The sequence below is a fragment of the Tympanuchus pallidicinctus genome, unplaced genomic scaffold (genome assembly GCF_026119805.1).
Source record: "Tympanuchus pallidicinctus isolate F22 unplaced genomic scaffold, pur_lepc_1.0 scaffold10, whole genome shotgun sequence".
NCBI classification, from domain to species: domain Eukaryota; kingdom Metazoa; phylum Chordata; class Aves; order Galliformes; family Phasianidae; genus Tympanuchus; species Tympanuchus pallidicinctus.
This window is the reverse complement of record NW_026294619.1, coordinates 23,466,763-23,492,051: the sequence shown is the minus strand read 5'-3', so window position 1 is coordinate 23,492,051 and position 25,289 is coordinate 23,466,763. Positions and strand designations below refer to the sequence as shown.

Here is a 25,289-nt window from a genome sequence, read left to right as displayed (position 1 = left end):
CAGACAGGTTGTGGATACCCCGTCCCTGGAGAGACCAGGCCAGGTTGGATATGGCCCTGGGCAGCCTGGTCTAGTATTAAATGTGGAGGTTGGTGGCCCTGCCTGTGGCAGGAGGGTTGGAGATTCATGATCCTTGAGGTCCCTTCCAACTCTGGCCATTCTGTGATTTTGTAAAAACAAGAGCAGCTTTTGCACTGATGCCAACCCTCGAGCTATTGATCAGCAATAGCATATACAGAAATATTTGAGGGCTCTTTCTTTACGCAAGATGTAAGAGATTTTTTTTCTGTTCACCAGCAATTCCGAGCTTCCGTGACAAAAGAGGCAGTGAGTAATACAACGTGAGTAATCTCGTGTTCAATTCCAAGATATGTTTTATGCATGAAAAGTTTTGCCTGGCAGGCAATGAATTTCAAAAAAGGAGTGTATTTATACCACATAGATAACAGAAAGAATTATGTTGCCAACGCCATCATGGCTTCCAAAGCATTTTATTGTTCATGAAGACTCAGTGCTGAGGGAGGATAACTGTTTCAGGTCACCAGATCTTGAGCCAAGAGCCTGCCTGGCTCATGAAAGGAAAGCAAATGCAGTAATAATTTCTGCTTTATTTGAAACCTGGGAAGTCGACACAAAGATTAAAAGAACTGAAATGTTGAAAGGGAAAAACACATTGTTGGGGGTTTTGATGAGGCTTGTTCTACAAAAGCTCACTCATATTTTATTACATACCTCCTTGACTTTTCTGCCTGGTTCAAAAGTGCACAGCGGTGCCATTAAGACTCCCAGGGGAATGGATGCTGTCTTCTTGTATTACATTTTCACCACCATTTCACGCCTGGTTTTTAAGGTCAGAGCATGTAATAATGATCTGTGAAGTATATATGTGCTTGTCAAATAACTAATCCTCTGCTACAGTACTAGTTGTGTGAAAGGAGTATCACAGAGATTGACTGGGGCTTTGGGACATGCATAGCCCATTGGGCATGATGGGGTAAACTCCCACCTTTCTTATTTGCAGACCTTTTACTGTCATTTCACATGAATGTAAAGGAACACAGTGAAGTGCAAAGCACTGTGAAGCTATCAGATATACTGTCAGATTTTCTTCCTGATTATTAACAGATGGATAAGAAGATGCTTGTCTTTTCTCTTCATTCTTCCTTATCAGGAAGAGGAGAATGACTTCAACTGCTTGCCCTATAACTGACTGCCAAATAAAAGCAGTAACCTATGTTTACCTCAAATGCAGGAAAGCAGGAGTCCTTTCCCTACTACTACACAACAAGCAAATCTACAGCATAACTTTGCCTTGGAATTACTCCATTCATCCTTCTGTCAGAGGGGGAGAAAAAGTCTAAAGGGTCACCACACAAAGCAGAGGGAAAGTGCTGGAAGTTCTATCAGCTGTGCTCAATTTGTCTGCAGCCACAGTGCTTGTATATTGAGTGCAACCAGATTTCATTAAGTGTTCTGTTTGCCACCATGCCTGAAACAGGAGAAACACCCAAGAAACCCAAAGTCTTTGAGTGAAAACCCAAGGTTTGAGTGAAACCCAAGGTTTTGAGTGGAGATGCCTGAAAGAGATTAAAAATGCCTATAGTATGTCATGTGGGCACACTTCATCATTATTGCCAGCCTTGCCTATATGTCAGTGCTGTAACTTCTCCAGCTCTGGTTTGGATTTAGTGCAGATCCAAACTAACACGTTGTGGAAATTTGCTGGTAGGCACAAGTGGATGTACTTTTATTTCTGACTGCTGGCCTTCTTGGTTGAGAACTACTTGCAAACAGTAAAGGAAATGCAAACCTACAAGCAGGTGGAATCACTGAAGGGCTCTGTCTCATCACCAATATCTGGAGCACGTTGTATAAGTTTTAGATCCTTTGAACTCATATGTGAAGAGAAAGTGAAGGTTTTTACAGGCTGCATCAGACTCTGCATTCCTCCACAGACCTTTGTGTTCTGTTGAGTGCAGCTTTTCAGTATTCACTGTATCTCTATTTCACTTGCTGTATAACACTTGGAAATCATGAAGTTTTATTCTGCGATTTTGCAGTGTGAAGCAGTTGATACATATGAGGACTGGAAAGACTAGATTCTTTTTCAGGGACTACTGCAATTCAACCTCTTGTGTCTCCTTTCCTCCTTTCGTAAAATAGGGCTGTGTTTTGGTTATCTTGACAGCAGTGCTTTTGTAAAGCTAATTTGCTGTCCTTGACATGATTTGTAAAACCTGGTTAGGGACACGAGCATCAACTTCCACAGCTTAAAAAAATGTGACTTCTGGTGTTTACCTTGGCAAAGAAAACGTGCTTCTTAGGAGTGAATGTATAAAGAATCCATTTGTCTTTTCAGATAGCAAAGAGAAGACATGCATTGAAAATGAAATTCAGTCTGTGACTTGTAGTTTGTCCAGGCATGCTACACTTTCCACCATGATATCTCCATTTCATTTGATTGCTTCAGCCAAGTTTACTGAGATCCTGTCCCCAGGAGAGGATGTTGGTAGGGCAGGAAGGGTCTAGATATCATTCGCTTCTTCCTGTTAGCCCTGGACAGCAGCAAATATTTCTGCCGCTGCAGTAGTTTCTAGGCTATGATTTTCTTGGCTGCATTTCCCACCTTTGCACTTCTGGCACTGACTAATTTCTTTACAATCTCATGTAGTAGGAGAGCTGCACACATCCTAAAATAAAAGCCTGGGATTTCACTGTGGGAGCTTAATAAGGTGGGCATGAGCATTTTGAGAATTGTGATTTATCTATATTTTCATAAATGTACGATGACACCAATGCAGATGTTTTTCAAGTTTAGTCTTAAGAATGTGTTTCCTTTAGTTTTGTACTACTGGGACAGTATTTATTTTTCTCTTTACGCATTAAATCATGGAGATTTTTGGTTTTCTGGAAATCATGGTTAACCAGCTACTGTCAAGTCTTTTTAAATGTTATTCAACTGCCAAATTTCTATTTTTCTCCCTCATTCTACTTTTTCTTTCTATTTAGACTTACCTGCAGTTTTTCAGCATGACATTTTAATGAATGGCCTGTTCCCTCAGCTTAGTTCACAAAAGCTTTTCTACCTCTGATTTTATGTCATGTCAGCTATAGACCAGAATAGGTGAGCTTAACCTCGGAGCACCTGTGTTACATTTTTAAATGTAATGTATTTTTTTGATGGGCTGTGCAAGCTCCACTGTCTCTGTAATGAACTGTTTTGTGTTTGCTGTCACCAAGCAGAAATGTTTGGAAGGGGCAGAACTTTATATTCCCGTGATTCTGGGGTCATAATAAGGTTACCAAAAACAAAGAAACAATCTTTCTGTCAGAAACCAGGCCTTACCACTGCACCCTGCCTCAAAATGTCAGTCAAGTTCTGCACAGTTCAGATAAACCCACTCCAGTTTCATGTTTTCTTAGTGCATGAGGCTGTTATTAGTGGCAGTTGAGTAAGTGATCGGCAGAAACAGCCCCTGCAGCAAGGATGGCAATCTCTGAGGAGGAAGTGGAGCAAGCCTAGGCTGGTGTTCTTCAGGTAGTTCCTCTCTGCTAATGAGATCAAAATCTGGCTTCTCCAGGCATGAGGACTGGGAACATGGATATCCTTGGCCATCTGTGTCTGAGAGCCTGAGTGACTGATGAAAATTAGATCTACAGCTTTGTATTATTTATCTGCTCGTGATGGGTTGACCTTGGCTGGCAATCAGTTGCCCACTCAGCCGTTCTCACACCCTCTCTTCAACAGGACAGAGGAATTAAATAAAATGCCAAAGTTTATAGTCAAAATAAGGGCAAACAGATCACTTTATCAATCACTGCCATGGGCATAACAGACTTTCCTTGGGGAAAATAAATTTGTTGCCAGTTAAAAGTAGAGTAGGATGTTGAGCAACAACGATAAAAACTCCAACGCCATTCCCAACTCTTCATATTTCATCACAACAAGTCCTTCAGGAGTTGGGGAATGGGGACCGTGGTCAGTTCCTAACAGTTCCTAACTGTTCCTCTGCTGCTCCTTCCTTACCACACTTTTCCCCTGCCCCACCACGTTCTCCCCATAGGGAAATCTCTGTTCAGAGCCTGCAGTCCCTCCTGCCCCCTGCTGCTCTCCCCTGGGTGCTGCAGGGCCATTCCTCACTCCGCTTTCCTCATCTCTCCCTGTGGTGTGTTGTGTGCCCTCTTTTCCTCACAGTTGCAGTGCTGTAGGCATTAGAGGAACTATTTCTTCTCTCATTGACCATCACTTTATATAGAGAAAGTAAGGAAAGGGTCATTTGGATGCTACTGAGGAAAAAGGTATTTCGAAATTTTCTGAGATAGATCCTTAGCTGGTGAATATCTGCAGCTGTATTTGTTAACCTTCAAAGACCAATATCCTCTGCTGCCACTCGGATCTGAACTTCTTTTATCCTCTGGAAAGAAGAAAGGAAAAGCCATTTTCCATATTGTGAATATCTTCAAATTTATAATAGAATAGCTAACTTGGAATGGACCTTCAAATATCAAGTCCAATTGCCAGACCACTTCAGCACTAATCAAAACTTAAAGTACATTAATTAGGGTGTTATCCAAATGCCTCTTGAACACTGGCAGCCATGGGGCACCAACCACCTCTCTAGGAAACCTGTTCCAGAATGTGACCACATTCATAGGAAAGAAATTTTTCCTAATTCTCAATCTGAGCCTCCCCACCACAGCTTTGCACCGTTCCCTCACATTCTGTCATTGGGGTACATGGATGTAATGTGACTTGTGTCATTTACTTAAAAATAGACGAGTGTTCTTAGAAAGCTGAGAAAGAGATTTTCTCTTTCTCTCTTGCTTTCCTTCACCCTGAGGTATCTTGCTTGCCTGAGGCTGAAAGTTGAATAGCTGGGCCAGGACTGTGGTGCAAATTGTCAGTGAATTGCAGTAAAACTAACTAACTAACTAACTAACTAACTAACTAACTATCTTGTTGTCATCTCTGGAAATACAGCATGGTTGTAAGGCTAGGAAAAGAAGGGTACTTGGTCTTGACTTTTGTACTGGATATGCATTTAACTTCTCCCTTACATCATGTCAGACCTACCTGCTGGTTTTCTATAGAGTTTTAATTCTGTAAAGTACTCTAAATAAGCTAAATGAAACAGCTTTCTGTGCAACTGGTAAAAGAGGAAAATACAGAAGTAAAACATGACTATTCCTTTTGACAATTAAATAGGAACAAATGAACACAGTAGTTTAAGTCATAAGAGATTTCAGCTGAGCTGCTCATTAGTGGTAAAAACCTTTTCCTCTAAAATCTCCTGAACCCTATTTTGAAGGAAAAAATAGGAAAAAGCACTTTGCCAAATTGATGTTTTGAAATGAAAGGATTCAATTCATTTGTTTCTCTGCTTCCCAAAAATTAGTCTTTACAACAGAGTCTCCAGACCACCCGTAATCTGGTAATGGGTCTAGCACAACCTTGAGTCTCCAAAACAGATGTTTATCTGAGCATTATCTGATTCCCTAGTGATGGGAGAGTCTGTTCATAATCCCCAAACCCATTAAAGAAATGAGGAGGTTGTAAAAACATTTTGAAATAGATGAAACACCTTTCAAGAGAAGTTGCTGGAAAAGCAAAGCAAAAGCACTGAGGAACTGAAATGATTCCTTGGATGCTTCATGCTCTTCTTTGGCAGCTGCACTGTTTATCTCTTACTGTGATGATTGTGCTGCGTGGCATGTGCTGAACAGTAGTTCTGAAATAAATAGCTGTTAAAATTCCTAAGCAAAGCAACCTACAGAATCATTACAACTAAGTAGCTAGAAGTTCCCATACTTCATTACTCATAAGTTGACAGGGGATAAGAAATGTGCAAGTACATTTTTATGGCAGGAAATACTTCCTTTAAATTGCACCATTAAGTCATTTATACCAGTCACTATATTCTATTGCTTTATGGGTTTCATATCAACTTCACCTTCTACTGAATGCTGTAGACAAGAGGGTAGCATTAAAGACAGGCAGATACAAATGCATTCACCTGATTGCTAAGTCATGGTTTTTGTTCAAGCAAACGCACATGAAAGAATTATGAAATAGTGAAACTGGGAAAAGAAACACTCAAGAGTGCAAGCTTTCCACTGCAAAAGCCTGAAGGTGAGTGCTGCATCATAAAATGTATTTTCCTTTATTTTTTCTATTTGCTTCACTATAGTCAGTAATGTTTTGCTCTGTTCTTTTTCCAAACTTTAAAATTTTTCTTTAGTGTTCCTGGTGGTTCCTTGTTTATTGTGCAGTGATTAAAGTTGTTCAAACAGGAAAATGGCTAACTTGCTAATTAATGCAGCGTGGCACCTTACTCACTGCTGTCCCCATTCTCCAAGGCCCTTCCCACAGTTTGTGGCTGACTGTGTGGCCAAAAAGTAGCAGTTTCCTATAAGGCATCTCATTCTGCAGTGGGAGCATGCATGTGTTGAATGACAGAACCATAGGTTTCTGATGCATTTCTGCTAGTTCTCAGTAGTCTTGTGTCTTCTTGGTCTTGTGTCAGACAACCAGAATCTGAAGTTCCCATCACCCCCACCCTGCACATTCCCCTGATCTGTGTGTGCAATTGCTGCCATGTCCCTAAGGTGTGCCTGTGCAAAACTTCAATTCAGTTGAAATGCTGATTATGTACATAAAGGGTAAGAAGTGTTTGAAAAGCAAGGCGCAAACCAAAATAAGCACCACTCCTCATAAAACTCAGCTCTGTTTTGGAGAAATCATTGTGTCTCATGAGTTTCCCTTACTATCAGGTTAGCCCTTCCAGCCCATTATGTCATTTAGGCCACTGGTACTTAAAAGCCTGATAATTCTAAACTCTATTCCTAGCCTTCTTCCATTACAGTTAACGTCACGTATTAGATGCAGAGCATTCTGCTGCTACAGCCAAGTCCAACATTCTGCTGCTTATTTTTCTGTTCCTGCTTTCCTCATTCCATTTAAGTGCTGGAGTCCCAGTGCAATAAAGCATTTAAACATATGTTTAGCTTGAAGCGATGAAGTGTTTTGTTGAGTCAGAACCTTCGCATTCAGCTCTGCCTGTTTCAGTGCAAGTATCCTTTGAAGTTTAAAAGGCACATGGAGGGATTCTCAGTGGCACAGAGAGGACCTGTTAATATTTCCTTTTATTAGCCTCTTTGGCTTTTTAATATAGTTGCTCTCAGATTCCCATTTTTTGCTTTCTGTGCCACATTGTGTTGTCTGCCTTTTTGTTTCTCATAACTCTGCTTTTATTTACCACTCCTCCAGAGCTGGGAAGCATAATTCTGTTTTGAGCTTCAGACAATTAAATGTACAGTTAATTGAACTGAGTGGACAGGTCATGTTGGCAGATCCATGCCATGCTTCTGGTACAACCAGCATCTGAAAATGTGAATGCCACTCTCATGCCACAGTGAAGCCAATCTGAGAGTACCATCATTTGTCTTGACAGGATAGAAACATGCATGCAGACCTACATGTTTGCTTGATACTAAAGTGCTCCTATGTTCTGTACGTAATCAGTCGGTGCATGCAGATTCTTCAGAAAGAGAAGTATTGAAAATTTGGCCAAGTGTAAAATGAGGGTTGCTAATTAGATCCTTCTCTCAGTCTCTGAGCCCAGAGCTTTCCCCTAGCTTTGGTGACTTAGCACTGACTCAGAGAGAGATGAGTCCTTTTGATGTCTTTGCTTTTTTTAACCTGCTGCAGCTTAGCTTTGAATTCAGAACTTTTGCTTGCTCTTCACTCGCAGGTCACTGTGACCAGGCTCCTGCCATCTCAGGCAATACATCACATGGTTGCTGTTATAAATGTGCCAAGCTCAATATTCACACCTCATAAGTAGCTAACCCCTGCTGCATCTACCAAAACACTGTTCCAGAGCCATGCTTTTCTGACTGTTCAAAATCTATTTTGCAAACTCCCTCTACAAATCTATTAATTCCAGGGATACATGTCTAAACTGACCCTGAATATCCTATTTTGATATGCAATTGTTGAAATAGCTTTTTTCATCCCTTGTTGAGTGATGGTATTTCCAGACCAGGAAAGTTTTGGGGAGTTGCTGTGTGGCAGAGTGTACGTCCTTGCATGCATCACAGCATTCTTGCTAAATACGTAAGTAAATGGTGCAAGCTAATATGCATTTACTCATTAAGGGGTATAATTCCTGTTTAATCAGTAGGGTGCATGGTTTGCTTACAGCAAGGGACGTAATTCAATCCATTTTTCTAGGAAAATATTTCTCTTTGTTGCCTCACCATGGTGTTGACCAGCCAAGCTACTCTTTCCAACAAATACACATATGTCTGAAGTAATTGTAACGGGCTGTAGCACTTGTAAAAAAATTGACCCCGTGAACACATATCTTAATAAAAACTGTATTAATATATGTTTTAGTGGTGGCTGATGCCTTTGATTTTGACTACTCTGTAAGCCATATAGTGGTATTCAGTCGCTTCTTTCACATTGTTGCAAAATTGTGTAGAGTTTAGATTAGTAACAGGTCGTGACATAACAGCAGTGCTTAAAGCCTTGAGGAAAATTTCAAAAAATGTTATGTTCACAGATCGTCTTGTCAAAATAGCTCAGATTGTCGCTACATCTCTGTTTTGGCTGCCAGAGATATTTGCATGGAGAAGAGCTCCTCTGGCTCACGGATGCTATTGTTGTTTCACAGAGTGATGCTGAGCACCCAGCCCTGTTCGAGAGCACAAACCTATTAGAGCATGCAGTATGGCAAAGGACAACTAAAGGTTGGCTGCATTTGGTGTTCCCGAGTGTGTTTAACTGCTGTCAAACGTGATAATGACAGTATGGGAAAGCCCTCTGCCAGGCTGCCTCACCTTGCAGAGATGGGGAGCAGAGCATTTCTTTTTGAATAGGTGAGCCAGCATTAAAGCTGTTACCTTAGGCAAAACGAAAATGGAAGGATAACATTTTAATTGTTTGACAGACAGCAGATTTAGGCTTCTATTCAGCAAAGTACATGGCGTCTGTTGACTTCCTTGGGAGAGTTATATTTAAACCTAAGCATATGTTTAAGTTCATTCCTAAGGTTGCCAAGTGGGGCCTTCAGGGAGAGCGCTTCTGCATGGGAAGGAGAAGGCACTGGGATCCGTGCCTGAAGGCATCAGGACACTTTGCTGCATCTTGTTAGCATAAAAAGTAAGGTGAAGTGATTCTGAGGTCTGGGCAGAAGGGACTAAAAAGGCAACAGGGTGTCTGCTGCATGGCTCTACAAGAATAACTGATATCTCCTGGGTTAGGAGAGGAAGGGATCTCAGTCTGCTGTGCCTCACTGCTTGGGGGCTTTTCCTGTGCTTCACCCAGTCTGTGCGGGCAAGTAAAGATCTCTTGAGCTTGCAAGGAAAAATATGGCTGAGATATCAGGAACTGGCTGTTCTCCAGGCTCCAAAGAGCTCGTGAGGTGGAAGAGGTCAAGTTTAATTAACTCAATACTACTTAATGTAGCATGTGCATATGTTTTTATCGCACAGCAACTTCTGCATTCTCAGCACGGCAGCCATCAATATAGCAGCTTTTATCATTTTGTGAAACCTGCAGAAACTACAGAATGCTTTCAGAATTTAAGTTTATTTTTCAGGTTTTTTTAGTTTTCTGACTCATAGTCATTTTCTTTAGAAACATAAAATGATTCATATACCAAAGCACTTAACTCACTTTAAATTTGTAAATGGCACTTCATGCATACTTAACAAGGGTATTCCAAACCACTAAAACCATAATTTGCTTATACTACATAAGAAGGCTTGAATCCTGAAAAGAAAGACTTATGTAAATAAGTTCATGGTAGGGTTTCAAAAATGGTGACCTATTTCAGCCATTCTGATATTTCTTGGATAAGCAACAAGGCCAAGCACACAAGGTCCAGGCAGTTCTTCTACTGCCTTGATGATAACTTTCCAATGGAGATTATGGAGGAGCCAACAAGCCTGCTTGACCTTTTTTCTGCTAACGAGAGGACTGGCCAGGGATGTGATGACTTGGGGAAGCTTAGGATGCAGCGATCACGTAATGGTGGAGTTCAAGATCTTGTGTTGAAGAAGCAGAGTAAGAAGTAGAATTGCTACCCTGGACTTTAGGAGAGCCATCTTTGACTTCTTCAAAGACCTGTATGGAAGAATCCCATGGGCTAGATGGTAGAAGGTAAGGAGGCACATGAGAGATGGTTGGCACTTAAAGACCACTTCTTCCAAGCTCAAGATCATTGCATCTCTAAGAGTAAGAAATTGGGAAAAGTTTGTAGGAAGCCTGTGTGGATGAGCAAGGAACTCATGGATAAAGTGAAAGGAAAGAAGAAGGTCTGTGAAATGTGGAAGAAGGTCCTATTCACCTGGGAATGTTGTCAGGTCCTATAGGGATGCAGGGAGGAAGGCTAAGGCCCTCTTGGAATTAAACCTTGCAAAGCAGGTAAAAAATAAGGGCTTTTTAAGTGTGTCAACAGTAAAAGGAATGCTAGGGAAAATGTTGCTCCCCTACTAAATGAAGTGGATGCCTTGGTGACAGGGGACGCTGATTCAGAGATCCTGAATGCTTCTTAGCTTCAGTCTTTAGTGCTAAGACTAGCCCTCAGGAATCCCAGACCATGGAGTATATGAGAGAGAGTCTGGGTAAAGGAAGATTTTCTGTTGGTCAAAGAGGATCTGGTCAGAGAGTATCTAGCCAAAACCAACTCACACAAATCCATGGGCCCCAATGGGATGCACCCACGTATGCTGAGAGAACTGGCAGAGGTGATTGCTGAACCTCTCTCTATCATCTTCAGTAAGTCTTGGCAAATGAGGGAGATGCCTGAAGACTGAAGGATAGCCAGTGTCACTGCATTCTTCAGAAAGGGCAAGAAGAAGGATCTGGCAAACTACAGGCCAGTTGGCATCACCTCCTTTCCTGGAAAGGTGATGGAACAACTTGTTCTGGATGCCATCTCCAAGCAATTGAAAGAGAAGGTTATCAGTCCTAGTCAGTGTGGCACCAAGGGGAAAATCATGCTTGACCAACCTGATAGCCTTCTATGATGTCATCAAAGGCTGGGTAGATGTGGGGAGATCACTGGATGTTGTATACCTTCAGCAAGGCATCTGACGCTGTCTCCTACAACATCCTTGTTATGAAACTTAGGAAGTGTGGAATAGATGAGTAGACAGTGAGGTGGATGGAAAACTGGCTAACTGGAAGAGCTCATGGGGTTGTCATCAGCAGTGCAGAGTCTGGTTGAAGGCCTGTAACTAGTGGTGTTCCCCAAGGGTTGGTGCTGGCTTCAGCCTTGTGCAACATCTTTGTCGGTGACCTAGATGAAGGGATAGAAAGTGTACCTTCAGTAAGTTTGCTGATGATACAAAGCTGGGAGGAATGGCTGACACACCAGAAGGCTGTGCTGCCATTCAGCAGGACCTGGACAGGCTGGAGAGTTGGGCAGAGAGGAACCTGATGGGGTTTAACAAGAGTAAGTGCTGAGCTGTACATCTGGGGAGGAATAATGCTATGCATCAGTACAGGTTAGGGGCTGACCTGCTGGAAAGGAGCTCTGCAGAGAAGGACCTTGGGAGTCTGAGGGATAATAGGTTGGCCATGAGCCAGCAGTGTGCCTCTGTGGTCAAGAAGGTCAATGATATCCTGGGGTACATTAAAAAAAAGTGTGGCCAACAGGTTGAGGGAGGTGATCCTCTCCCCTCTACTCTGCCCTGGTGAGGCCACATTTAGACTGCTTGGTCCAGTTTGGAGCTCGCAAGTTCAAAAAAGACAAGGATCTCTTGGAAGGATTCCAGTGGAGGGTTACAAAGATCATTAAGGGCCTGGAGCATCTCCTATATGAGGAAAGGCTGAGTAGCCTGGATCTGTTCAGCCTTGGGAGAAGTCTGAGAGATGATCTGATAAATATTTATAAGTATCTAAAGGGAGATGGGAGGCAAATGGATGAGGGCATGCACTTCTTAGTGGTGTGTAGAGATAGGACAAGGAGTAATGGCCTAAAACTTGAACACAGGAAGTTTTGTTCTAATATGTGGAAGAACTTCTTTGTGGTAAGGGTGACAGAGCACTGGAACAGGTTGCCCAGAGAGTTTGTGGAGTCTCCTTCTATGGAGATATTCAAGACCTACCTGGACATCTACCTCTGTGGCCTGCTGTAGGGTACCTGCTTTAGCAGGGGAGTTGGACTCAGTCTCTTGAGGTCTCTTGCAACCCCTGCAGTTCTGTGATTCTGTGATACATCCATAATGTCCATTGGCCTGTATCTGTATGGTCTTCATAGGCTCCAGCACAGCACCTGTTAAGAAAGAGTGAGAAAGAAAAATGCAATTGGTGCTATAAATCTGATGCAGAAAATAGTGCAGAAGTGGCTCTTTTATTGCTTTCATAGGAGAAAGAGAGCTGAATATTAAAGTGCATTAGAAAAAGAGATGGAAAGTGAAGATGAAAAACATTTTTTTTCTTTGTCTGCTCCAGAATTTCTAAAATTAAACTCTCAGTGTCTTATTATTTTTATTGGAAGATATGAGGGAAAAATCCTCCTGTGCTGGATAATTCAAAGCCCAGATAGATTTATTTAGACTCAAAAAGCACAGTATTAGCTGGCACTGCCTTTCTTAAAAGCTGTTTCACTGTTATTCAGGCAATGCACATAAATTGTGATTTTCTTTTTAAAATTGAATCAAGTAATATATGAAGCTAAGTAATCTCTTAATCCAGACTTATCCTCCCTGATCTTCCAGGAACTATTTCAGATTACTCATTTTCAAAATAAATAAAAAACAAATAATCACAAAACCAAATCCTGCATCTTTTTAATTTGCCTATCAGGCAGAATTCTGTAAGTAGTAAAACATTTTGAGTTGAAGTTTAGTAAATCATAAATGCATTTTGAGGGTACAGTTTATGTTCTGCGTCAAATTTCTGAACAGTCAGAAGCATTTTTTCAGATCCATAAAGTAGCACTGCTTGTAGTCATCTGTTCATTTTCAATTACTTTATTGCTATTATTTTATATTATTTTTGCTTGGTTGTTGTTGTCCCACCTGAAGTTGCAGGAAGCAGCGCCCAAAGGGCAGAGGAAGCTTCAAGGAAGCTTCAGTGCAAAAAGGACATCCCTAAAGCATCCTGAAATCTTCAAAAGGGGCAAGGCAGAGCTGTTGCTAGTAAGTGGAGAAGTGGAAGTAACAAAAATGGTGAAAGTAGAGTTTAAAGTACAAAAATCTAAGATCTTGCCAGTGGAAGAGAGTAGTTGGGCTTATCAAGTATTCAAGCCATCGGGTGCTAAAATAACACTCTCAACACTGTTGGACAGTACTTGTTTCAGAGGGAGGTAATTTGTGATGAAAAAATACTTCCCTGCAAATAAATGTTCTGGGTGATTTGAGGTCCCATGCAATTTTTGAATATATAAGGATATATCCTACAATGCTAGAACAAGGTCTGTGATCCCTCCTTAGGGAGAATGACAAACTCCCCAAAAATGGGCTGAATGAACATTTCAGGAAGCATTTCAGGGATTATGATGTCTGCAATGCTCTTCCAGTTCAGTTGGCACAAAAAAGAGCCGCAATTTGCTTTGTAATATCTGGTCTGTGAACAATTGTTTGGTGGCTTCTCCATCTGCACACTGCAGTCTTCACTACCCTGAAAGCTCACATTTGGATTTTGCTGTCTCTCTTGGGAGCTGATAGTGCAGTTTTCTGAAGTGATTCACCAAGTGTATATTCAGGGGCTACTTTGCATCTAGGCAGAAACCTTTCAATATTAAAATATGTTTTACTTAGCAATTTACATGAACTACTAGATTTTTTTCTAGGTTACTTTTGTCTCAGAACTGACCACAAAGAAGGAATAAATGTTTCAGTTGGCCTCAATATTTCCATAACTGGGAAGAAGATCTTGAGTCAGCAGCATGCATTTTTTTATGAAGCATGGACTGAATGCAAGATACCAAGTCTGAGGTTTTCCCTCTTCTACAGTATTTTGAGATAGAATACATGGAGCACAGCCAGTGTAGAAGCCCCAGAAGGGAACCTGGAAACCTCAGGGTCATAGCCTAGAAGAGGCACGTATACATAATGCAAACAGGTTTCTCATTAGCAAACCAAATAATAACCCTCTCTCGGAGGATCCAACAACCAGTTTAATTTCTTTCCTTATTTTCTGTTCAGAGGACATCAGAGGACACTCAGAGCTGCTCCAGCTGGTGCCATAGTACTCAGGGATAGTAGCTAGGTTACACACACAGGGTTGTTAAGAAAGAGAAAGACTATGTGCTCTGGGTGACATCTCACTTATTCCTCCAACCAACTGGTTAACAGGTTATTCCCTGGTGGATCACTGGCTGCCTCCAGGCTTTGATGCAGGCTCAAAGCATGGAGAAGGTGTTCTAAAAATTGCTGAGTTACCAATCTTTCTGGCAACTAGGTAAAAAACAAACAAACAAACAAAAAAAACAGCGTAAAACTAGGCAGGTCTGACTGTTACATGCTCAGATTCCAAGATCCGTCAGGCACAATGTCTGGAGTTGTGGTATCTTAGTATGGCTTGGGTTGGAATCTTAGTATGCCATGGGCAGCTGCCAGCTAGGCTGCCCAGGGCTCCATCCCACCTGGCCTTGAGCACCTCCAGGGATGGGGCACCACAGCTTCTCTGGGCAGCTGTGCCAGCACCTCGCTGCCCTCTGAGTAATGAATTGCGTCCTAATATCTAACTTAAATCTCCCTTCTTTCAATAAATTGGACTCTTAGAGCAAGAGCTTCCCAGGAGGGGAACTGCAGGATTCTCCTACGCTGAGCTCATGGAGTTTGCAAAGTCTAGCATTTGCAGAAGCTGGTATAAATAAATTTTTTGCCAGAAAGAGTTTGTTAGGAATTAACAGAAAGATAATATTCCTGTGTTTCTCTGAAGTGTTTTTACCTGGTAAACAGTTTGGTGCCAAAGGTGAGTTATCACTAGCTTTGCTAATTTTGTGATCTTCTTGGAAACCCGCCACATCATCCTGACATTGTGCACTTTGACTCTCAGAGGGTTGCAAGCTGGGAAGTGATTTCAATCTCTTCCATTGTTGTTGGTTCAGAAAGTGTTTTGAAGCAGGTTCAGCCAGCATTGCAAACTGCAGGCATAACGAGAATAAAAATGCCTGAAATAAGAAAAGGCAGTTTAGCTGCAGTTGTGCATGATTTTCTATCTAAGGCAACACTGGGCTGGCCCTTGAATTCATAAGCACAATGAGGAACATTTTGAAAAGTGGAAATTGCATTATGGCTTTTGTTTCCTTTCCAGGAAAACATGTGAAGCGCATTACAGAGTGAGGGAAGGTCATGATTGCAAGGGACAGGAGAGGATTTCTCAATGGGGAAAGGTGGGACGAGGGGAACTGATGGAAGGCAGGGGAGATGAGGGTGAAAAATTGTAACTGGAATCTTTGATAGTGTCTTAATTAGAATTCTGTCAGATAAGTTAAAAAGAAAAAATCTTTCTCTCTCCGCCCTGCAATTCTTCTGTATTTCTGACTTTTTAAAAATCTCATTTTAATATAAATGTGCATTTTTGTATATATATATTTTTTTTAACATTTCAAAATTTTTGAACTGTCAACCAGACAAAATCAGTCTGAGACTGATCAAAATGTATTTGCTTAACCACAATCAGTTAATAACACTACTGGGTGTTAAGTACTGTGGTTGCTGTATGGCAGTATGCACCTCCCAGCTGTGTTTCATGCATCATTCCCTCTGTCTATCACATTATTTCTTAGGCAGCCCTGCTCCAGGCCCTGTCTCTTGAGATGGAGGGAAACAGTTTGATCCCTGCTTTTCACAGTATGAGTAGGGCAGTTGTCAGTCCTGTGGAGTACAGGCAGAGGAAGTTCAGAAACTATTTAGAAACAGTGACAAGGGTGCTACTGCCTGCTTCCTGCTATACCATTACTTTAGTGGCTGCAATGGCTGCACACCTTTCCAACATCACTTATTTTAAGCACTTTGCAGACCTCCTGGTCAAGCAGAACTTCCAGCAGAAAAACCTATGGTTTGGCATAAAGGAAGTAGGCATAAAACATCTACATCTTTCTCAAAAGGCAAATTGTCCAGAGAGTCTCTGCCAAGGGTAGCCCAAACCAGAACAAGCTGTAATTACAGGCCTTTTGTTTTGCAGTTTATATGACTTTCTCTGTGGTTTTGCAAGTGCACCAGTTACACTTCATTGTCTCTGCAGCTTTTTAGCAAGCTGTAGAAGGTATTCTATTGCTCATGCATTGGCAATACTAAAAGGCAGAAAGTACTAGCCTTTAACCCTTTGCAAGATTATGTGGTTTAACAATATGGAGCAGTCTCAAATGGTGACCTATTATGAGTACCTGGAAGGAAAGAGGTCAGTATGTTCACCCACTACCTTTTTATTGTACACCTATGACTCAGAATATTTTGCTGCTTAAGATAGTAATATTGTGAAAATGATAAAGCAGAGTGAGATGGGCACAGAGGAAAAAATTTTGAAAGAAATTTTGACAGCACATCTTGGATCCAACTGAATAGGAACAAAAGAGGGGGATACCTCCCAAATACGTTTTGTACACAGATTTAATAGATTAGATTTGTTGACAGATATACAATCAAATCACTGTCTTCATTAATGCTGTAAAACATGCCTTTAAAGGAAGTTCTGGTAGGAATTTTGTCAACGTATGGTTTCAAAGGCAAGCTAGGTGGTTTGGGCTACTACTCTGCAAACTAATTATTTAATTTAAAATAAGAGGCAGCATCCAGCTGACTGTTTTATTGGTTGATGAATTAGATGATTTGTCAGTCTGTGTTATCCTAGTTTCTTCCTCCTGTGGTAGTAGAACTGTGAAGAGAAGGCTGCAAGTTCAGCCATGGGTATCTGAACTGATAGCTATGTCATAACTTCATAGAAATCATAGAATCATAGAATGGCTTGAATTGGAATGGACATCATAGATCATCTAGTTCCAATCCCCATGCTGTGGGCAGGGTTTCCAACCACTAGATCAGACTGCCCAGGAGCCCATCAAGCCTGGCGTTGAACACCTCCAGTGATGAGACACCCACAGCTTCTTTGGCAGCTATGCCAGTGCCTCATCACCCTCTGAGTGAAGAATTTCTTCCTAATATCTAACCTAAACCTCCCTGCTTTCAGTTTAAATCAATTCCTCCTTATTCTGTCGCTATCTACCTGCGTAAAAAGTTCTTTGCCTTCCAGTATGTAAGCTCCTTTCAAGTATTAGAAGATTGCAGTGAGGTCTCCCTGAAGCCTACTTTTCTTCAAGATAAATATTCCCAATTTCCTCAACCTTTCATCATAGGGGAGGTGCTCCAACCCTCTGATTGGTGTTCATGGCCCTCCTCTGGGACCACTCCAACAGCTCCACTCCTTCTTCTGCTGGTGGCCCCAGCACTGCATGCAGTACTTAGGATGAACCTTCACAAGAGCAGAGGGAGACAAATTCCTCCCTGCTGGCCACCCCTCTTTCGTTGCAGTCCTGGATAGCATTGACCTTCCAGGCTGCAAGCACACACTGCTAATTCATGTCCAGCTTTTTATCCATTGGGACCCTCCTGTCCTTCTCAGCAGGGCTGCTCTCAGTGAGTTCTTCTCCCTGTCCGTACTTATATCTACGATTGCCCCAACCTAAGTTCAACATCTTGCAGTAGGCCTGATTGCAGCTCATTAGGTTCTCATGAGCCCACTTTTGAAGCCTGTCTGCATCCCTCCAGATGACATCCGTTCCTTCTGTTGTATTGACTACACCGTTCAGCTTAGTATAATCAACAAACATAGATGCTTAGGAATTCTGAGTTGGAAGAGACTCACAAGGATCATTGTGTCTAACTCCGGGCCCCACACAGGACCACCCAAAATTAAACCTTATCTCAAAGCGTTATCCAAACCCGCCTTGAACTCCAGCATTCGGAGCCGTGCCCACAGCCCTGGGCAGCCTGTTCCATGCCCATCACCCTCTAGTGCAGAACCTTTTCCTACATCCGACCTGACCCTCCCCTAACACAGCTCCATGCTGTTCCCTGGAGCCCTGTCACTGTCACGGAGAGCAGTCTGCTCCAGGTGAGAAGCTGCAGCTGCCATGAGGCCTCCCCTCAGCTTCTCTGCTCTGGGCTGAACAAACCAAGTGATTTGTCAGCCACTCCACACGTATCTCCCCTCCAGACCCTTCACCATCTTCATAGCCCTCCTTTGGACACTTTTTCATAGTTTTATGTCCTTATATTGAAGCACCCAAAACTGCATGCAGTGCTCACGGTGAGGCCACACCAGCACAGAGCAGTCCCTTCAACCAGATAGCAGTGTTGTAGGCTTCAGTAAACTGTTTTTATCCTTTAAATATGGCTACAGTTTCTACTAGATTTTTATTTCCAACAGCCCAGTACAAAATCCACAGAATATTTGTAATTCGTTTTCAGCTCAGGGGTTCTTGAGGTGCCCTGGACATGAAGCCAAACTGCCCTTGGCAGCAAAGCCACTTGGAGGAGCACTCACTGCATGGTTCTGCACTTAGAAGATCAGAGCAATTGGGAGGAGGGGAAAAAAGCCCAGAGCAGGACTGCTTGCTCCAGTGCACTCAGGAGAAGACTGTGAGATTGCTGCACTTCTGCTGTCAGAGTAAACTGAGGTTTGCTGACCAAATTAAATAAATAGCACCCTCTCTCTGCAAGTAACATCAAGTCTGATTAAGAGTTCGGAGAGTACATTTTTCAAAATGTCGATCGCTGGATCAGAAGTTCAAACGTCATTGATCTCTTTGTATTTTATTTTATCCCAGAGAATGATTTAAAAAAACAACAGCAACAAACTTTATCTGCTTCTTTTTGAATGCTTGAAAGGGGAAAAATAAAGAGTATATATTAGTATTAGCTGTAGTATTCCAAAATGTGTTACATGCATTATTATTCTTCTTATTCTGGAGATGCAGTGCCAGCAAATCACAGAGGATTGGCAAGGAATTAATGGAGGACTAAAAAAGTATTGGAAATTAGGAAAGATAATGAAATGGAAGAGATCAGCTGATCAAAGTGAAAATGGTACATCATTCTTGCAGTCAAAGGGTAATGAAATACAGTGGAGGCAAAGTGGGAATACTGATCTTCACATGCTTCTAAGAACTTCTTGCCATAGCCAGTCAAACTTCAGTAAGATTGCTAACATATGCTATTACAAAATGCAAAGACCTTTATGCCAATAGAAGTGCATCTTTGGTGCAGAGCTCTACCACTTCTGCTGTGATAGGTTCTAAATTGACAGAACACTGTGGAGTGAGCCTGTGTCCTGCAGCAGAGGACACATGTCCAGGCCTCGTAGCAGGAAACCCGGGGCCCATGAACGTTATCTAATGCGTAGTGGGAAAAACAGCCCTAACTCCCACATGAAAGAATGAACTCTAAGCTGATGTTACCTCTCAGAAATGAGACTTGGAATTATGGTAAATAGTTCCGTGAAATCTCATCTCCCAGTCGTTTGACAGCCTGATCCGATACCATGGATTATCTAAGAAAAAAATAGAGAACAAACCAGAAAATTTAATACGCCTCTGTGTAGTACATTGTTCATAGTAGCAGTCGCCTACTACAGTACATGCATCTGCTCCATCCTGACTGCTGCATGCACTCCTTAAAAGTCAAAAGAATAGGATGAGAAGGGCAAGTGCGGGTGACCAGAATGATCAAATTCACCATATGCAGGGTAACCATGATAGGGCTCCTGCAGGATGGGGGGAGCTGGCTTCCAGGTGTGATGCTAAAGGTCTGTAAAATAATGGGAAGTGCAGAAAGGGATTTAGTTAAAATATGAACGTATGTGTCTGGATTAGAGAGTTGTTGAACTGCAAAACAATAGTGGAAGCTAAGGGAAACACAGGTTTTTGCATTTTTCTTTCAGTCTTCTGTAGGCATCTTTTTGGCTACTTGCTCCTATTGCATTTTCCAGATTAAGAAAGCCTTTAAAGGTTTGCCAGGGAGGGAGAGAGCAGAAGGAAACAGAAATCAAGAGAAAACACCTGCTTGTGAACAACAACACATGCACATGCACAATTTGAAGACAAAGAGATAGGGATGGTGAGCAGTGCATCAGACAGCACCCGATCCCAGGGAGGCACCCAGGGGTGCTGCCTGGTGAGGATACTGGTAGATGCACATACTGAAACCTGGCCCCCATCATCATGTTTGGAGGACATCATTATGGTCTGTGGGCCTTCTGAAAAAGGTGATGGAAAGGTTTTACCTCATCTTTGAAGTTCTGTACTAATAAGCCAGGCTTCCAGGCAAAATGTTATGCTCCAGGCAATACCATATGTAAAGTCAGGGCAGAGCCAAAGAAGGAGAAACCATAGCAATATAAGGATGACAACAAACTAGGAAGTCCATGCCATGTAGCAGTGCAGGCTATGGAGACTTGGCTCACAGATTTTGGTCATACATTTAAAAGTAGATTCCTAAGGTTCCTTTTGGAAGCATTAACTTGTTGAGCTGTAAGATTTTTAGGGCCCAAGGTGGAGATGACCTTGGATACAGTGCTTATCTGAGCAAATTTTTCATCCACTTTGCTTGCCTACATCCCAAATCTCCAGCTTTCTGAAGGGGAAAGTGGTACCAGGTGAACTTCATTTTTGCATGGTAAGACCTGAAGGAACAGAGCTGCTCTTCAGTTTCTCTCCTGGTCTCTGGTCATGTCAACCCTCCCAGGCTGGAGCAGCAGCTGGTGATGCCCTGTCAGCTGTGTAAAAACATCCAGGTCACCAGGCCCAGCAGGCAATGACACATCTGTCCCTGGGCACCGTGGCCATGCCCTCTGCTTGGCTCCAGCTCTTCCATGGCTCTGATCCCCTGCACAGGGCTCACTCTGACCAGCAGCATTAAGCCATAAATGATATTTATGTTCTTTCCTGTGAGATGTTGCTAGAAACACACCTAAAGCTGCTTCTTTGTATGTGATTTTTACCCTGACAATTTCTCCTGACATTTCCACACTTAAAAGTTATTTCTCCCCTCTCCCTCTTTTCTGTGCATTGTTCTTCTCTGGCATTTTTTCTAATCCTATGCTTTTGCTTCTGTAAATGACTTTGCATAATGTTTTCCTTTAAATTATTCCATTTCAAAGTTTTCCCTCAGTTTCAAACTTCCTAGTTGCTATGTGACTCTGCTGTGTGGTTTCTAGGTCTTCTTTTGCTCTACAGTGTCCTTTATCCCTTAGGCAGATTCCCTTGAAAAGCTTTGTGGTGGAGATAAAATGGAAAATATCATCACAGGGTTTTACCAGAGCTGTTGTGAGGGGCAGATTGCTGAAGATCCCTGCATCAGAGTGTGCGTGTGACTCAGTCACTGCCAGTGCTCCCTTGTCGGAGCACGTCTCCCCATGTCATCCCCACCAGTGCCCCTTAAAGTAGAGCACTCAGTAGCTGTAGCAGTTCAACCTGTGTTACTCCGGCTCTGATTAGGATCCCACCAAAGCCAGCAAATGCCTCTCTGCTGATGCTCAGTCAGGCTGCAGCCGGATTTAAAAAGTGACCTACATCTCCTTCTCTGTATCTCAGCCTCCATTTGCGTAACTGCCCATGGATGGTCTAAATTTACCACTGCGGTGTGAAAACATGAATGTGGGAGCAGCGGTAGGCCTGGCTATTTAAACCACTTTCTGTCCTGGTTTCAGAGCAGCAAACGAGACTTGCACTTACTAGCTTTGTCAACAGAGCTGAGCAAATGAATATTTTCTTTGGTGACCGTTTTTGGTTCCAGTGCATAGCTGTACCAGCAGGAGCCACGCTGGAGACCAGCACCCAGATCAGTTAGCTGTTACTCCTTAATTTGCTTACTGAACCAGGCTCTCTAGCCTGGCAGAAGTTATGTTTAGACTGAGAGGCCTTCTCAGGCTTAGAAGCTTTGCCGATGGATTTCAGGCATATGCACATAGGAGCCAAACTTAGCTCTTTCTGAATTTCAGATGCAGGCAGACATGGGCGGGCTGTTTGCAGCTGTGTCCTGCCCTGCCCATGCCTTTGTGCAGGGACAGAGCAGGGCTGATCAACTAGCTCTGCACAACGGAGACCAGGGGAACCTGCAGGGCTGCAAGGAAGGCCTCAGTTCTCACTTCTGTCACCCAAAGCAAGCTGTCAAGTAGTAACTTCCTGGGAGCAATGAAAACTCCTCTTGAAGATAGTATCCAACATTTTGCTGTCTTTTTTCCTTTCCTTATGAGCACTCTCATTTCTCATGTAGGGTATAATTGAATCCGCATTTGAATTAGTGGAATTAGTTGCTCTGGAGCAATAACAGTTCATGCAGAAGGGGAAAGGAAGAATGTAAGCTGGGGTGTCTAATGAGCACTGGTGCATGAAGCATGTTTGCTGTGGTGCTAGTGCAACCCATGGCTTGGGGCAGGTAACCAAATGGCATCCATGTAAACTTGCCTCTGGAGACAGCTGAGAAACTCATTTGAATGGTATTTGAATTGGACTTATATTAAGATAGAATTTTTAATTTAGCTCTTGGAAAGTAACTGCATGATACATTAGCTATATTTGTGTGCAATTTTGTGCATTATCCACATGTGTCAACATTTTGGCTGGAATTTACGCTTTCCTGAATGTGCAGCCAGTCAGGAATGCACAGAGTTATACTTTCTGGGATTTCTGGGAGATTGGCCTGGCAGGGCCGACCTGGGTTGCAGGTGTGCAGCACAGGTTCTGAGGCCAGTGGTCAGTGGTAACTGCTTCTGTTTCTTCTTCCTGGGAGAGGAATGGTTTGCAGTGTTTCTGTAAGAGCATTCCCTGTCACCATGATGCTTCTGGTGAAGGTGAAATGGAAGTGGTGATGTCTGTAAGAAGTTGTTAATACTGGTGAATACCAAAGTGCTTTGGTCTCAGCAATACTCTGAAATGGCTTTTAAGCTACTGGTTTTGTGGCCAAGTGCTTGCTGCCATGAGTTAGCATTTTTAGCGTTTCATAAGTTCAACCTTTATGTATTCTGCAAAATACTAACAGGCTTACTGTTCTGCACACCCTTCATTTATTGCTAAATGACAGCAGAGAGCGATTTAGCTCCCCAGTAGTGCATTTTAGTAAGATAGCAAGCTGTACAACTCTGTATTTGTACTGCAAATCATATCCAAGTTCGTGAATAGCTGGTACATAAAAACAAACTTTTAAATTCATACTTAGGTTCCTAAATAAAAGGATTTTTCAATCCTGATTTTTCACATATTGAGTCTACCCTGACTCTTGCTGACTCTGTGGAAGCTAATAGGCTATCAACATGTTGAAGCCAGGTCTGCTGCTTAATGCCATGTTGATATGGAGAAGATAAACTGTTTAGACTCCTTTCATTATTTATCTTTGTGGTACTACTGTACCTGTTTTATTCTCTGCACTACAGTAATTCCTAGTGCAGCTTATTTCTGGTGACCAAACTGTCAATTTGGGTTGAATGTATGAAAATGTCCAGTAAAAAAGTTTCCAGCAAGGTTGCTACCTGAAATCCTTGCTGGTAGAATACATTCACAGAGTAAGAACATTTCTGGCAGGTCACTGCTTTGTTTCATAAAAGGACAGGCTATAAATACTGTCATTCACACGTCGTTTCACTTCCTGTGCCTAACAGCAAACCCCAGTGAACTGTATGCTCAGGAGAAAGGCTCATTTTGCCCTCAATATTATTGGGAGCTCCTCAATGCCTCTTAGTGAGGCTTTTCTCCTGTGTGTCAGTGCAATGAGGCTTCCTGTCCTTTTTCTGTATGATTTCAAGGAAAGTCTGATTCATTACTTCAGGGGCTGAGCTGAATTCCTTCCCTTGTTCCATTTTAAAAGAAATCATTTAAGCCTCAAATACTTGTGCTGGCTGCAGCAGCAGATGTGCAAAAGGATGGGCACTTGCTTTGCTTCTTGCTGCTCACCCTCAAGAAGAGCAGGCTCTCCTTAATCTCTGGGCTCAGAAGCAGAGCAAAAGGACTTTTTGACCCAAGATAAAATAAAGACAAAAACATTCCTGTGGAAGCACAGCAAGCAGGCACTTTGGGATGCTTCTGGAATATATTACTGGGAGTAGCTTGCACTTTCTTTTAGAAAGAAAATCATACCAATGCCTTTAGGAAGAAGTCATCTTGTGTGATGAGGAGAAAGGGAGGAAATTATTCTTGGTGATATCTAATTGTTTAAATGCAGAAGGTCCTGGAATGATTTCACGTACAATAAGTAAGTCAGGAGAGTGATGTGGCACAATTACAAAGGTGACTTCGAAACAGTCTCTCCTTTTGATCTCTAAAATCTTTCATTTCTTCTATCCAGATATCCTCATGGGTCAAAATTTGTAGCATTTGCAGTAATCAGTATGCACTTTTTTCTCTTTTTTTTTTTTTTTTTTTGCTCAAATGGAGGCCACTCCTGAGGAAAGAATTCTGTTTCTTTTTTCAGCATTATTTGGCTGAGACTTACTGCATGTTTCCATTCCCCTTGCAGAGGCACGGCAATAGCTGGAATTGTTTTCGGCATCGTATTCATTATGGGAGTGATTGCTGGGATTGCCATCTGCATCTGCATGTGCATGAAGAACAACCGTGGCACCCGAGTGGGGGTCATCCGGACAGCACACATCAACACCATCAGCACCTACCCGGGTAAGGATGCCAGGTGCAAATGGGGCCTGAGCTCCTGGTGCAGGTGTAGCTGTGGGTAATCCTGGCTTCACAGTGAAAGCTCTTCCTGATCTGCAGGGGGCATGGCTCTCTGCTGGAGAATCTCAAGACAGCTCAGTGCGCACAGGGTTCGTTAGGTCAGTGGGCTAATGAAGTCTGGCCAGATGTCACATCAGCACAGCTGTATGGCAGCAGCACACTCAAGTCCTGTTCAGAGCAGCACTGTGTTGTGCCAGACGGGACACAACACATGCCAGAGGCTCTCCAGTGAGAAATCGATTGGTTTTCTTCCTTGTTCTGAACCAGTGGGAGCTTGGAGCAAGCAGCAGAGATGTCTGTTGTGCTTAGTGAAAAGACAGAAGGGGTCTGACTGTGCATGTCAGTTCTAAGTATCAGATGTGCTCCTGCTTGGGAGGGTGTTAGGTATAGGAGCACCAAAGGAGGTTCTCCATTAGGCTACCAAGGTCATTTTCCTGGGACTCCCACCATGTGAATGAGGCTACATTGTTGAAGAGCAAAGCTGATCCTGGGAGCAGCATCGGTGTTTATGCTGCACAGCTATATCTCTGCTTTGGTGACATGATTAATTACAAATACAGGAGCAACTGCCAAGGGATAACTGAGAGTTCACTGTAATAAAAG

General features: G+C 42.5%; 2 protein-coding genes across 3 annotated transcripts in view; one reads left to right on the top strand and one right to left on the bottom strand.

Moving 5' to 3' along the window:
- Positions 1–25,289, bottom strand: part of LOC128072890 (uncharacterized) — a 68,898-nt gene that overhangs the window by 38,278 nt on the left and 5,331 nt on the right. The window lies entirely within an intron of this gene.
- The window catches only part of CYYR1 (cysteine and tyrosine rich 1), a 56,999-nt gene that overhangs the window by 28,848 nt on the left and 2,862 nt on the right, over positions 1–25,289 (top strand). For both annotated transcript variants that reach the window (XM_052667145.1, XM_052667137.1), the window contains exon 3: positions 24,472–24,629. In XM_052667145.1, coding sequence (XP_052523105.1) covers positions 24,472–24,629 — 158 coding nt within the window. The remainder of the gene's footprint in view (positions 1–24,471; positions 24,630–25,289) is intronic.